The 16,366-nt window shown below is 39.6% G+C and overlaps 1 protein-coding gene across 1 annotated transcript; it reads right to left on the reverse strand.

Moving 5' to 3' along the window:
- Positions 1-112: 112 nt before the first annotated feature.
- On the reverse strand, positions 113-2,984 carry LOC126397577 (NACHT, LRR and PYD domains-containing protein 1 homolog). Its single transcript, XM_050056465.1, has one exon. The coding sequence runs from the start codon at positions 2,576-2,578 to the stop codon at positions 212-214; it is 2,367 nt and encodes a 788-aa protein (XP_049912422.1). The 5' UTR covers positions 2,579-2,984; the 3' UTR covers positions 113-211.
- Between the last annotated feature and the right edge of the window lie 13,382 nt (positions 2,985-16,366).

Consider the following 16,366-nt stretch of genomic DNA (forward strand, 5'->3'; position numbering starts at 1 on the left):
ACATGAACTAGTTCACACAGCATCGACAGGAAACCCAATTGAACTAACCAGCTGCACCTTTATACCACTCATCTCTTATATTTTATATCTATGTACAACAGTACATTAAACATATGATCGGATACAAACACACTTTTATGAATAAACTGAGCAATTGTGTTCAGGATCTCTTGCAGAAAACGCTCTGCATGCATCAGGTGTTCATTTAGCTTCAGATCAGCCCAAGATGTTCACAGAGGAAGGGGTCAGCCTCACAGAGGAACTCAATCATCTCTGAGCTGGCAGCTTCACCTTTCTTCCTCACTGTGTCGATAACAAAACGAGCTTTATCTCTGTTGTTTTGCATCACGTCCGCTGACTCCCTCTCAGAGTCAGTTATCACCTTTTTCTCCAGCAGTTTGTCCAGCAGACTTTTGAGAACAGGTCCTGATATCCCATCAATGAAGCTGCTCCGTATGGCAAACAGCTTCTCATTAGGAGGGAGATTCAGTGCGCTCTGCCCACAGGACCTTCTTACTCCAGGGGATGAAAGACAAACTCGTCTTTCCCACACACTGTGGGAGCTGTTGGCGTTTCTCAAAAACAGCTTAATGTGTTTCATGATCTTTTCTAGGCTCACCTGGAATGATGGGAAGTAGTTGTCATAGTTGTCGCAGTCAAACTCTGCTTCTGTTGGTTGAACTAGAACTGAGTCGTCTTCAGGACAAGTGGACAGAGTGTATTCCTGCTTTGGACGCAGTTTACAGTGTGGGGATGTCTCTATGTAGCTCTCATCTCCAACTAACTTCTTCCTGGTGCGCAGCACATCCCGGAGCACGACGTTCTTCGGTAGCAGCAACACATTGAGGAGGGATTCAGGATCAGAATCATCTGGGGGCCTGTAGAACAGCAGAACCAGCGCTCGGACCGGGTCAGGTGGTGAGTCTTCATCCTTGACGTTACCGAAAGCAGAAAACCCTGTGATGTTTATGATAACATGAGTTTCTGTTACCTTGTGAGGGCTGATAAACTCAATGCCCTCATCGTTCACATGAGCAACTGACAAGAAATCACATCCACCTGTGGAGCGGATCTCACAGTGTGGGAGATGAAGCTGACACACAGACTGCTGCAGACAGTTGATGTCAAACAGGGGTCCTGCAGGCTTCTTGTGATGCTGGGCCAGTAGCCTCCTGTTCCAAGGGACAATCCTGTAAACCACGTCCCCTTCTCCCTCCATGTGAAACACCAGGCCTGTCACACTGCACTGGTACAGGCCTGGGCAGGAGCACTGGAACCTGTAGGTTTCATCGTTTTCATCAGCAGTCATTTCAGGTGTAAACTCCTCAAAGCTGTTTGTTAGCAGCATGTCAGGTAAGCTTTCAGCTCGTGTTAAGCTCTTGTTCTTTGCAGACGTTATCTGACTCAGTGAAGGCAGGCTGTGAGAGCGAGGCAGGCAGCTGGAGTCTCTCCTGCTCCTAAAGCATTCTGGGGATTGTAGGAGGTGAGAATGGGCTGGCAGGGTGTTTGTGACAGAGTAGTTCACAGCTGTAACAGGTGCATCCATTTCCATTAGGGCATCACTGTCACCTACTGGTTCACTCTCAGACTGCATGGATGAAAGCTCACATGCAGCTTGAGTTCTGCTTCCTGCAGTACAGACAGGTGAATCATGGAGGACTGTGGGTGTGTTCTGTGGACATGGAGGGGCAGCAACAGCTGGGGTCTGAGAGCAGGTAAGCAGGACAGGATAACCTGGGTTATCATATGTGGGGTCATCATCACGTGTGTCTTTTTTGTTTGGGAGATGTAAGTAAGGGTCTGATAAAAGGGGAGAATGTATACGAGCATGTCTATATTTACGAGTTTCCCGGTCAGCACAGCCAAACCAGAGGGAACCAGATGACTCATCCCATTCCTTTTCTCTGTCATAGACTACAGCAGAGTCTGAATCATCATCATCACTGATGGAAAGTTGAAGAATGGAAGGACCAGCTGTTGCATTCAGCTCCATTCCCCTGGTATTGTCCTGATTGAGTCCTGCAGAGGAGCCATGTTTTTTCACTCCTGTTTCTCTGAGTGTACCAGAGGGAGGTTGATCTAACATAGAATCGAAGGGATCTGTGGTAGAAGTCATATGCAGGGAATCTGTCTTGTGTTTTTTTTTCCTTCTGAAGCTGGGGGCGCTGGAGGTTCTCTTCTGTGATTTATGAATCAACGAAGACTGTTGGGAGGGAGGACCGCCAACAAGTGCAGACTGTGTTTCAAAATGAGGAGGACTGCAATTCGGGCCACAGTCACGGGGAAGACCAGACGGCTGTTTGGGAATGGCATTCATATGACATGAGGAAGGTAGCTCACCTTCTCTAGATTGACGATGTCTCATATAGGGTCTATGATAGCCCTTACTAGGACGTAGCTTATAAGGTCGAAGTTCCTCATACTCTGGCAGAGGAATAGGGCGAGTGCGAGTGTCAACAGAGGAAGAGTGAGAACTATCTCCACAAATCCTGGACAGAGCTCTCCTGATACTTCTGGCTGCCCTGCTGAAACACGATTCTTCTCTTTCTGTTCTTTCATGTTTCACAGACGACGCCATTTTGCTGCATTCACAAGTGTCACAATCAGAGTCAGTGGAGCTGAACAAGCAACAGAAGCCAGGGGATCACTGAGCTCTTTCCTCCCTGTGTTTTCTATCTTGTTTTGACTCCTTTCTTCAGCCCCAGATGAACTTCACTTTTTATTTTATTTTATTTTATTTACTTATTTTTCTCTGAGAGTTTTTAAATTTGCTGTATCCCTCCTGCAGTTGGCTCCTTTGTGTTTCTCCTGCTCCCATTGTCTGAAATGAAATGATAAAAATGAAATCCCCCACAAATATTTCAGATTATTAAAACCCAAAATAACTTTGCTCAGGCTACTAGTAAACAGTATGTTGCCAGTAAATGAAAAGAGAGAGCTACTAATCCATCTTCAAGGTTTATAAAATGAACTAGCTCTCAGATTGTAACTTTATAATAAGAAAATCAGACATGAACTTGCATCAAGCAGGAAATATGACATTCTCTTTCTCTGAAACACACAGTGGAGCTTTTACCATTCTCTTTCTCTGAAACACACAGTGGAGCTTTTACCCAAGTTTGAAGTACTTGTGCTTTAATATTTCTATTTCTACTTTAATATGTACTTTTTATTTCGCTACATCTACATAACTTAAATGACTTCTTCGTTCATCTTGCCGATTTAGATTATTAATACAAAATGTAAATCCATGATGAATTGTATTTAAACATTTTGAATTTGCTGCACTTTTATGTGCTGCAACATTAAAGTAATACACACATTAATGCTTCACTTATGATCCAGTAAATAAGTTAATATAATTCTGAAATGGGCCATCCTGCATGATGTGTCGCTTTACTTTTGGTACCGTCTGTCCCATTGACATGTATGTGATATTTCAAGAACATCTTGAGGGGATTTCCTCAAATTTGACACAAATGTCCACTTGGACTGTGGTTGAGTATCAAAGGTCAATGTGACCTCACAAAACATGTTTTTGCCCATAATTTAAAAATTCATAAGCTAATTATGACAAAATGTAACACAAATTTGTTATCGGATAATATAATGAAGTGATGACATTTTATGTCCAAAAGGTCAAAGTCACTGTGACATCATTATGTTCTGCAAAAGCACTTTTCTGGCCATTAGGCCTACTCAGTGTCATAACTCTTAAAACTGTGCTGATCGTACAGATCTTCTGTGCTGCCGGGTTGAAGATGTTTGTGAAGTGCGTCTTCACTGTTGGTGAAGATTCTCGGTTATCCAGGTCATGGTAATCCTAAGTGCTATATCGTAGGCAACTGGACTTGCTTGAGTTTCTTGAAGATGTTTCACCTGTCATTAAAGAGGCTTTTTGGATGACAGGTGAAACGTCTTCAGGAAACTCAAGCAAGTCCAGTTGCCTACAATGTGGCACTTAGGATGCAACTTCACCGGTTCATGGAGGCATAAGACAGTGAAGTGGTAATTCTGGTTAACTTTTACTTAAAAATAAGATTTTGAATGCAGGACTTCTACTTGTACACTGTAGTATTACTACTTTCACTTAAGTAAGAGTAAGAGTTTTTCCTTCATGCTTTTCTTTTCACCTTCTAATAATAAAGACTAATAAGATGATCAATTATATAGTGTGCATTTAAACTGTAAAATCTCCAAATAAAACAGGTGACAGCCTGACAGTCAGTTCAGTAACCTCTGGTAAGTGTAAAAAGATGAGAGGAATCTTCATAGCTGTGACATCATAACATTCTGCAAAAACTCTTTTCTGCTCATTACTAAACATTATAACTCAGGAACACAAGGGGAGACTTTTGGTCAGATACTGAATTGGTGACACTGTAGTATTACAACGTTCACTAAAGCAAGAGTTGTTCCTTCATGCTTTTCTTTTCACCTTTTAATAATAAAGTCAATGTAAAGTCAATTTTAACAATAAAAGCTCCAAATGAAACAACCTGACAGTCAGTTCAGTACGCACTGGTAAATGTAAAAAGACAAGAGGAGCCTTCATAGCGGATGTGGAACACAACATGTTACTGAATATTAAGAAAAAGGAAATGAATTTGGGTCAGAGAGGGTTAAAAAACATACACCAGGAAGTCAATAGAAACAAATGTTAAAATATATTTTACTCAACAAAGAAAAAAAGCTGAATAATTTACTTGTTCATTTTCACTGATCTACACATTTAACAATAACGGTGGAAGAAGTAGGCTGCACACTTATTTATTATTTATTACTGACATAACAGCAGTGTAAAAAAAACTGTTACAAGTCAAAGTCCTGCATTCAAAATTTTACTTCATTGAATGTCTATAACTACTGGCATTAAAGTATACTTAAAGTGCTCATGCAGAATTGCCCATTTCAGAATCATATAGATAATATTATTGACTCATAATTATTAATGCATTAATGTACATGACAGCTGATAAAGGTTGAGCTAATTCATTTATATATTTAATCTGCTGGGTAGCTTGTGAATTTGCCTCAGAGATCAATACAGTGTGACTATGACTTTACATCATAATTAACTGATTAATTATCTTTTGTATTATTAATCAGAATCTGCAAAGTAACTAAAAGTATCAAATGAAGGTAGTGGAATAAAAGTATACAGACATGTAGCAGAGTGGAAATATTCACTTAAAATTTGTTCTTAGGTGCAGTACTAAATACACTTCCTATAATCCTCATTTTTAACCAACTCACAAACATATGTCTGACTATAAGTTTGAGTTGGTAATTAAGATGTTAACATGTCAGTTTTGTCTCAGACTTACCGGTGAGCTGCACAGTGAGTTCGATCTTCAAACATTACGAGATAAAAATCAAATGTTAGACATGGTCTGTGGGTCCTTTCTTCCTCCTCCAGTTTTGTTCTCAATGCTCTCAACAGTGAAAGTTAACAGGCTGAATTTTAACAGGAAGTTGTTTTCATTCTTTCATCCCGCCTTTTAAAACTAATCATTTAAACAACAGAAACCTGGTAGGGTAGGGGACATGTGTTTTGTCTCTGCTGGTCTGCATCAGTGGCTAAATACAATATATATATATATATATATATATATTTATTTTTTTTTTCTTTTTTTTTTTACTGTGGCCCAGATAAGTACTGAGTGGGACAGTTTTCCACACATTTAAATGATTAAAACATAAAATGAATTGCAAAAGATTAAAGCATCGTAGCATACAGGAAGGCCTCTTTTCCTTGATGAATGAGCACATAAGGAACTTGTCATTAAATTTCCAGTAAATGGTGATTTTTCACCAGTTATAGTTTATTGTTTGGTTGAGGCTGACTGTGTTGATTCTCCTGAGTCAAAATACAGCATACAGAAGGAGAAGTTAAACTGCATGCATCAGGTGTTCATTTAGCTTCAGATCAGCCCAAGATGTTCACAGAGGAAGGGGTCAGCCTCACAGAGGAACTCAATCATCTCTGAGCTGGCAGCTTCACCTTTCTTCCTCACTGTGTCGATAACAAAACGAGCTTTATCTCTGTTGTTTTGCATCACGTCCGCTGACTCCCTCTCAGAGTCAGTTATCACCTTTTTCTCCAGCAGTTTGTCCAGCAGACTTTTGAGAACAGGTCCTGATATCCCATCAATGAAGCTGCTCCGTATGGCAAACAGCTTCTCATTAGGAGGGAGATTCAGTGCGCTCTGCCCACAGGACCTTCTTACTCCAGGGGATGAAAGACAAACTCGTCTTTCCCACACACTGTGGGAGCTGTTGGCGTTTCTCAAAAACAGCTTAATGTGTTTCATGATCTTTTCTAGGCTCACCTGGAATGATGGGAAGTAGTTGTCATAGTTGTCGCAGTCAAACTCTGCTTCTGTTGGTTGAACTAGAACTGAGTCGTCTTCAGGACAAGTGGACAGAGTGTATTCCTGCTTTGGACGCAGTTTACAGTGTGGGGATGTCTCTATGTAGCTCTCATCTCCAACTAACTTCTTCCTGGTGCGCAGCACATCCCGGAGCACGACGTTCTTCGGTAGCAGCAACACATTGAGGAGGGATTCAGGATCAGGATCATCTGGGGGCCTGTAGAACAGCAGAACCAGCGCTCGGACCGGGTCAGGTGGTGAGTCTTCATCCTTGACGTTACCGAAAGCAGAAAACCCTGTGATGTTTATGATAACATGAGTTTCTGTTACCTTGTGAGGGCTGATAAACTCAATGCCCTCATCGTTCACATGAGCAACTGACAAGAAATCACATCCACCTGTGGAGCGGATCTCACAGTGTGGGAGATGAAGCTGACACACAGACTGCTGCAGACAGTTGATGTCAAACAGGGGTCCTGCAGGCTTCTTGTGATGCTGGGCCAGTAGCCTCCTGTTCCAAGGGACAATCCTGTAAACCACGTCCCCTTCTCCCTCCATGTGAAACACCAGGCCTGTCACACTGCACTGGTACAGGCCTGGGCAGGAGCACTGGAACCTGTAGGTTTCATCGTTTTCATCAGCAGTCATTTCAGGTGTAAACTCCTCAAAGCTGTTTGTTAGCAGCATGTCAGGTAAGCTTTCAGCTCGTGTTAAGCTCTTGTTCTTTGCAGACGTTATCTGACTCAGTGAAGGCAGGCTGTGAGAGCGAGGCAGGCAGCTGGAGTCTCTCCTGCTCCTAAAGCATTCTGGGGATTGTAGGAGGTGAGAATGGGCTGGCAGGGTGTTTGTGACAGAGTAGTTCACAGCTGTAACAGGTGCATCCATTTCCATTAGGGCATCACTGTCACCTACTGGTTCACTCTCAGACTGCATGGATGAAAGCTCACATGCAGCTTGAGTTCTGCTTCCTGCAGTACAGACAGGTGAATCATGGAGGACTGTGGGTGTGTTCTGTGGACATGGAGGGGCAGCAACAGCTGGGGTCTGAGAGCAGGTAAGCAGGACAGGATAACCTGGGTTATCATATGTGGGGTCATCATCACGTGTGTCTTTTTTGTTTGGGAGATGTAAGTAAGGGTCTGATAAAAGGGGAGAATGTATACGAGCATGTCTATATTTACGAGTTTCCCGGTCAGCACAGCCAAACCAGAGGGAACCAGATGACTCATCCCATTCCTTTTCTCTGTCATAGACTACAGCAGAGTCTGAATCATCATCATCACTGATGGAAAGTTGAAGAATGGAAGGACCAGCTGTTGCATTCAGCTCCATTCCCCTGGTATTGTCCTGATTGAGTCCTGCAGAGGAGCCATGTTTTTTCACTCCTGTTTCTCTGAGTGTACCAGAGGGAGGTTGATCTAACATAGAATCGAAGGGATCTGTGGTAGAAGTCATATGCAGGGAATCTGTCTTGTGTTTTTTTTTCCTTCTGAAGCTGGGGGCGCTGGAGGTTCTCTTCTGTGATTTATGAATCAACGAAGACTGTTGGGAGGGAGGACCGCCAACAAGTGCAGACTGTGTTTCAAAATGAGGAGGACTGCAATTCGGGCCACAGTCACGGGGAAGACCAGACGGCTGTTTGGGAATGGCATTCATATGACATGAGGAAGGTAGCTCACCTTCTCTAGATTGACGATGTCTCATATAGGGTCTATGATAGCCCTTACTAGGACGTAGCTTATAAGGTCGAAGTTCCTCATACTCTGGCAGAGGAATAGGGCGAGTGCGAGTGTCAACAGAGGAAGAGTGAGAACTATCTCCACAAATCCTGGACAGAGCTCTCCTGATACTTCTGGCTGCCCTGCTGAAACACGATTCTTCTCTTTCTGTTCTTTCATGTTTCACAGACGACGCCATTTTGCTGCATTCACAAGTGTCACAATCAGAGTCAGTGGAGCTGAACAAGCAACAGAAGCCAGGGGATCACTGAGCTCTTTCCTCCCTGTGTTTTCTATCTTGTTTTGACTCCTTTCTTCAGCCCCAGATGAACTTCACTTTTTATTTTATTTTATTTTATTTACTTATTTTTCTCTGAGAGTTTTTAAATTTGCTGTATCCCTCCTGCAGTTGGCTCCTTTGTGTTTCTCCTGCTCCCATTGTCTGAAATGAAATGATAAAAATGAAATCCCCCACAAATATTTCAGATTATTAAAACCCAAAATAACTTTGCTCAGGCTACTAGTAAACAGTATGTTGCCAGTAAATGAAAAGAGAGAGCTACTAATCCATCTTCAAGGTTTATAAAATGAACTAGCTCTCAGATTGTAACTTTATAATAAGAAAATCAGATATGAACTTGCATCAAGCAGGAAATATGACATTCTCTTTCTCTGAAACACACAGTGGAGCTTTTACCCAAGTTCTGTAGCCTACTTAAGTACAATTTTGAAGTACTTGTACTTTAATATTTATGCAACTTTCTACTTCACTATATTTGTACTTTTTACTTTGCCAGATCTACATAATAGGTTAAATGACTTCTTCTTTCATCTTGCCGATTTAGATTATTAATACAAAATGTAAATCCATGATTAATTGTATTCAAACATTTTGAATTTGCTGCACTTTTACGTGCTGCAACATTAAAGTAATACACACATTAATGCTTCACTTATGATCCAGTAAATAAGTTAATATAATTCTGAAATGGGCCATCCTGCATGATGCAGCCAGCCTGACAGTCAGTTCAGTAACCTCTGGTAAATGTAAAAAGACAAGAGGAGCCTTCATAGCGGATGTGGAACACAACATGTTACTGAATATTTAGAAAAATGAAATGAATTTGGGTCAGAGAGGGTTAAAAATCATTCACCAGGAAGTCAATAGGAACAAATGTTAAAATATATTTTACTCAACAAAGAAAAAAAGAAAAAAGCTGAATAATTTACATTTTCACTGATCTACACATTTAACAGTAACGGTGCAAGAAGTAGGCTGCACACTTATTTTACTTAATTAACAGTAGCACAGTGTAAAAACATTCTGTTACAAGTCAAAGTCAAAATTTTATTTCATTAAATGTATATAACTATTGGCATTAAAGTATACTTAAAGTAAGTTAAAGTGCTCATGCAGAATTGCCCATTTCAGAATCATATAGATAATATTATTGACTCATAATTATTAATGTATTAATGTACATGACAGCTGATAAAGGTTGAGCTAATTCATTTATATACTTTATCTGCTGGGTAGCTTGTGAATTTGCCCCAGAGATCAATACAGTGTGACTATGATTTTACATCTTAATTAATTTATTAATTATATTTTGTATTATTAAATGTGCAGAAAAATTATATTTATCTTACCTTTTGCTGGCACTCTGCCTCGTGTGGCTTTGCTTCCTGAAAAGACTGCTCAACCCCACCTTAGCCCCTGATTTTATTGGACAGAGACATAGCTGGTGACATTATGAAAAGAAAAATATTAAAATATATTTAAAGTGGTAGTGTCAGGGGCAACAGTATGCCATAGAGGGTTAATAAGGGTGTGAAAATGTATGAAAAATTGTTAAGACATTTGTAAGAGAAGACCTCAGCTGTGCTAAGAAGGTGATAATGATCAAATTAGCAATCGAGAAAAAGTGTAATAAACAGAGCAAATTCAGTTGGGTCCTTGTAGCAGTTAGTACTCAGTCCCTAAATATAGAAATTCCTATTATAATGCTTCAAAATTGTGTATTGAGTAGTACTGACCATTTCACGGTGTAGCCTATTTCTATCTATAGGTCTGGGGGGAAAAAATCACATCCCAGCATCCTGTTATTGTTTCTACTGTTACTGTAATATCCGGTCCACTGTCTGAATTTGTTCCTCTACTTCATGTGATCCTGAGTTATTGTTCTCACACCTATTGCCACACTTCTCAACTATTTTCTTGGGATCAGACTTGCAGCAATAAAAAACCCCCACAAAGCTAATTTTGTCATGGTTCAGATCTTTCCCCCGAGTAAACAGGTTAGCTGTTTATGAGGGGGCGTTTTCAGAAATATTATTCTAATATATGTACTTCTCTTCTCATGTACAGTCATGAATTGAAACTCCTTCACATGCTGTATTGAAAACCAGACACACACATACAAGACAGGCCTTTACATACACAACAGCTCTCATAAAAAACAATTTGTGTGAGAGTGTTTCAGTTGTGTATATAGATAGTTCACTTGTATTAGTGTGTGGTTTTCTGTACAGTATGTGAATGAGTTTGGTTTCATATGTATGCGAGAGTTAAACTACATGTACAGTATATACATTCTGAAAAATGCCTCACAGGTGTCAATTTTACTTTGATGGGAAAAAGACACTTGAGTAGGCATAGGCACTTGGGCCCTTTCAATTATCATCCTGTTTTTCTGCTCCTACATTTTTCCACTGATGTTTTTCATCTGGTGTTGCTCTGCTTTCTCCGTCTGTGAGGCTTGCTGTGGGTATTTCAGGTGTGGTGTGTCTATGCTCAGTATCTGGATGTGGTTAGGGCTTCTGTGCCTTTCCACAACCTACGCAGAAAGCCTAAAGCTGAAAACACACCAGCGCTACTAGCGTGTCATGTGATAGCAGAACAAAAAGTTAATTATAAACCCCAAGCCTATTTTATAGGCCTCTGCTCAAAAATTGCATACCCATAATGAAATGAGTATATCTCTGCAACCACAAGGTCTGTTTGAATACTTTTGTAATTCATTTTTGTAATAATTTTGTAATGGTAAAGGGAACACGTGAGATTTGTTGAGATGTGTAAGCATCAGTATATGTGTTATATGTGAAGAGTAAATGAAGATGGCACACAGCACAAATGAAAAATGTTCAGGTTCGCCTAAAAAAAAAGTAGCATTTTCAGGATGAGTATCCCTTTGGAATGATGCAGCTGCAGCTCTAAACCTCCATCAAATCATAGTACAATATGTGAACATTAACTCTGCAAAGGTTGATTCTGATAAAGTGAAGCGGAGCAATATAAGAGAGGTTTTAGTACAGAAAATTAAGGCGAGCCCTCCAAAATTGCATCATGTTTGCATGTGATTTTTGTCATGTACATAACTATATCTTTCATTTTTTGTTTTTGTACATCCCCAATGGTGTTTAGTATACACATACAACTGTCCGTTTCATTTTTTTTTCATTTATTTCGCACTCCAAATTGACCAATACACACCTACTACATTTGAAACTGAGCCCCATATCTCCGTGACGGTTAGGCCGATTTGAGTGATTGACACCTCGTTTGATTCGTTAGAGCCAATAGAATGACGCTATACCCACCAAAATGAGATTGACAGCACTGTAAGCCAATCAGAGTCAGCAGAACGCCGTTGTGGGGGGGATGTCGGCTTCAATGTCCGTTCAATGTTATGTTTATCCCCGGAACCTGAAGGCAGTCATGTTCACCCAGATTCATTTGAATGCAGCACAACATGTCGGTCTAACGTACTGTGTTTTACGCAGAATTCACTTTTCACGGCAAAAACAACAAAGGTAAGAGAAATTTTACAACAATAGTTCAGCAAAACAATTGCTGATGCTTTGGTGTAGCGTGCTTTGAAGGGATTGTGTGGAAACAGTGGAGTCTCAGCTTTCATTTGAGATGAATTTTGTGTGTTTGGCATAATGTGACTTCGAGTTAGAGCCCGAAATATACTAAGTGGATCGGTATATCAGTGCTGTATGGAGTTTGATTTGTTGTTATTTATTTAGTTGTTGTTTGAGCTGTGTTTGGGGCATGTAAAAGTTTAAACAGCCTTGTAGCCCAGGTTCTACTGTTTAATTTGATGTGCAACATCACTCTATTCTTCGTGATCAGTGCATTGTTTCACACTGTGTTTGCATAGTCGCTCTCAAAGTCGCCCAATTGGGGACTTTAGGTTTTAACAGGTAAAGTTATTACTACTTTTACTGAAAGATCTGTACTTCCTCTACCTCTGCATTAGCTTAAAATCAAGTGTGACAGCCACTAATTAAACTGGATTTCTCACCTGAAGAACCAGTCTCCAGAGGTGTGTAAAAAAAGGGAGGGAAAAAAATCACAGCCCAGCATTCTACCGATCTTGCCTGATACGTACACAGTTATTGTGTCTGCTGTTATTGTAATATTCGGTCCACTGTCTGCATTTTGCAGACAGTAAACAAAAATGTAGCTACAGTAATGTTTAGTAGTTTTTTTGTACGTGTTGCAAACAGCAATGAAAAACAGCTGCTTGTAATTATAAAAACAGACAACTGTAAAGTTTTTGTTCTACATTAATGCAGAATAAAGGCAGAAGCTGAGATAGGCAGTAGACATGTCCGTGTCATTGATACTCCAGACATCTTTGATGATGAGATTGAATCATCAATTAAAGTAAAGCATGTGACAAAGTGCATAGAGCTCTGTAAGGAGGAGCCTTGGGTTTCTTTACTTGTCATGCAGGTCAGCCGATACACAAACAGTGAAAGAAATATGCTGAAAAAGTGAAAAAAAAAAAGCTTTTGGCAGCAAAGTTCGAGACAAAACAGTTATCCTGTTTACTCATGGAGAGGATCTGAAGCATAGTGAGATGAACCTTGAGCATTTTTTTGATTCCTGTGAGTCTGATCTCAAGAAAACAGTTGAGAAGTGTGGCAGAGGCTGTGTTCTTTTTGAGAACAGTAACTCAGGTACAGATCAAGTGAAGAGCTAATGCATAGAGTGGACATTGTATTAAAAAAGTCACCAGAAAGAATGATGAATGTGCATATAACCAAGAGTGTGGATACCCAACCCTGAACCCAACAGGACCAGTTGGGACCCAGTGGGTCCAGTTGGGTGTAAAAATAGATAAAATTGATTTCATTGATCAGCTTCAGACATATGTGGCCCGAGTGGCTCTCTGGTACGTATAAAGTGTTATAAAGATCTGGTATTTTTTTTCCTTGTTCCATAGGCTGCACTATGAAATGATTCAATACCTTAAACTGGTTGTACAGTTATCAAATCAATCGGAAGAGCTAATAAATTATTTTCCTTCTGTACACTGCATTTTGACTCTGGAGGATCAACACTTTAAGCTTTTTGCTTCTTCCCTCTCCTTTTCGAATATGTAAAATTGAATCATCAGTTGTTAGAATATTTCTTTTGCTTTATGCCTAATGTTTGCTTCAAATATGAGAGCATGTATATGTGTCTTATTTAAATTTTGTTGTATATTTTGGTATTGACTAATATTCTGTGCTTAATGTCGATTTTCTGTACATTTTCGAAATAAATACTTCAATCAATCAATCAATCAATCAATCAATCAAACAAACACTCAACCAGACAGTAAACTATAACTGGTGAAATATCACCGTCTACTGGACATTTTATGGTATGTTCCTCAAATGCTCATTTATCAAGCAAAGAGGCCTTCATGTTTAATGTACTGCTTTAATATTTTGCAATTAATTTTATTTTATAATCGATTACATCATAAGTTGTTTTTTAAGTCAAATACTTAAATGGTACATTGAAACTAAGACCTGTTTGCCAGACCCAAAATGAAACAATATGCCATTAATTAAAGAAATCTATAGCAAAAAAAAGATGAGTTTTGTGTTTGGATATAAAACTTCAACAGAATCTGACTGATCTCCATAGAGAGGTTATTTAGGGGGAAGAGGGCACGATAAGAAAAGGCCCTGTGGCCTGCTGACTTCTTTTTTACTCTGGGGACAGACAGTGCAAGCAGTGGCGGTTCTAGCCTAAATGTTGCCTGGGCGACACCCCCCTATAGCGCCCCCCATTCGGCCCATATCAGGATCCAGTAGCTGATCCTGATATGGGCTGTTACACACTGTCCATCACAATAACTATGTCAGGTAACAAACTGCGTCGGACCCAGGACGGTTCGGTCAGGAAAATGCGGCCCGAGCCGCGCTCAAGTGTGCTCACCTGTAAGTGCGTGCACGTGTCTGTGTGTTTGTGTGTAAGTGTGCCTGCCAGGCAAAACAAAAACATTACAATATCCAGGTTGTACTGGATTATTTTAATGTTTTGTCTCCAGGCAGCCTTAGGACCTAAAGCAGAATGGGATGTATTGTAGGTATATGAATGGAAACCAGGGGCATAAATATAGACAGTGCAGGCAGCGCGGTTGCACTGGGGCCCATGGGGTGGAGGGACCTGACTGCCATCTGGAAATACGCCCATGTTCAAAGAAGAACTCACCAAAATGGTGCTATTTTCCATACATGCCCTAAATAAGGCAAACCCATCTCCATCATGGTTTTCTGGTTTTGTAAAACAGTGTCAATCTATAACAAATTATACACTTATTCTACATAAGCCATTCTAAAAAACTATAATTTACCAATAAAAAACTATCAAGTTAAACTAACAATTTCCTACTTTCTTTTGTAGATTTGTCTTATACAGATATGTAATGATAATTGCTGTGTAATATGTATGTTAATGTGTCCAATATCAAGTATCTGCAAGTGGATGCAACGTAAAAGCGGCAGTAAGACACACTGTTGCTAAAATATATATTCACCTTAAACTGTGTGTTTGTGTGTGTGCTTCATATAACTTACTGGAGTAATAGGGCCCCTCATAATAGCGTGCACTGGGGCCCGTTGTAACTACCTTATGCCACTGATGGAAACACACTGACAGCCTGCAGGAAACATATTATTTCTGCTGGCGCACTGGTGGAAGTGGAGCAGTGTGGATGAATGAAAAATGAAAACAATAAACAGTTTTTGGGTGGTAATCTGTAATAGTAATGTCACCTGAAAGCTTGTCGGTAACGAGTTATATTATTTCAGTAGGCTAATGCTAAAACATATATTATTGTGACCCCGACACTGTTTGTACACATTTGTCACTTTAAATACCATGTTACCTGACTTTCTGGTCTTACACTGTGACTCTTTTCTCCTAAAATTACGAATTTAATCTTGTAATAATTTGACTTTATTCTTGTAGATTTACGACTTTAGTCTTAAAAATCTAAGATTTTTTTGCACTTTCTTTAACATGGCTCTAATCCTCCTTCGTAAGTCTGGGTGAAACAAAGACAAGAGTAAGAATATCTGCATCTCCCTCAGATAAAAAAAAAACGTGGTATTAGTTTTGTTAGGTTGAAAAAACAAAAATTCAATGGTGCTATGACAAATCTACCAATTTTCATTTCACTACCTTGTCTGTGTATAGAACAGCACTTTAGTTTAACTGTCACACCAGCCCTCTTAACATCCCTGACTTTTAAAAGCATTTAGATAAGATATACTTTAATATATATTAATTAATCAAAGACACTGACAAAGAAAGCACACAAAATTGTGTCAGTACTCATCCAATTCAAGTGTAGAACACTAATTCCCAAATGTACATTGGAGGAGCTTAGTATGTCAAATGTCCAGTAGATGGTGATATTTCACCAGTTTTAGTTTACTGTTTGGTTGAGGCTGACTGTGTCATAATACAGCATACAGAAGAATAAAAAAGTACAAGGGTAGAGACACACATTTTTTTGTTTCAAATTTTTTAAACCAGATTTTGTCTAAATGTAAGATTTTCGTCAGTAGTGATACTGAATATTGAACCATGATGTTATAGATTTCCTGCATTTTAAACTTTTGAACTTTAATTTATCTTTAAGTTATTCTGGTGAAACAAGGCCGCTCCATCACAGCCTTTAGGATGACATTTCACTTCTGTGCTCTTGATCTATACATGTACCTGTTTATCATATTATCATAGGTGAAGCCCTGAGAAGTGTAAGTATTTAAGTCAGCATGTCTGACAGAATCTGTGACACCACAGAGACACTGAATTTACAACAAAGCTGTGTTTTATTGATAAATGTAGAGTTCATGACATCACAGTTTACAAACGATAACAAAATGAGAAACAGAGCTCTTATAGAGAGTAGAGACTTATGTTTGTTTGTTTGTTTTTTTACAAATTCCAAGCACAATTGTCAAACAAACATGATATGA

Source organism: Epinephelus moara, chromosome 11, assembly GCF_006386435.1.
Source record: "Epinephelus moara isolate mb chromosome 11, YSFRI_EMoa_1.0, whole genome shotgun sequence".
NCBI classification, from domain to species: Eukaryota; Metazoa; Chordata; class Actinopteri; order Perciformes; family Serranidae; genus Epinephelus; species Epinephelus moara.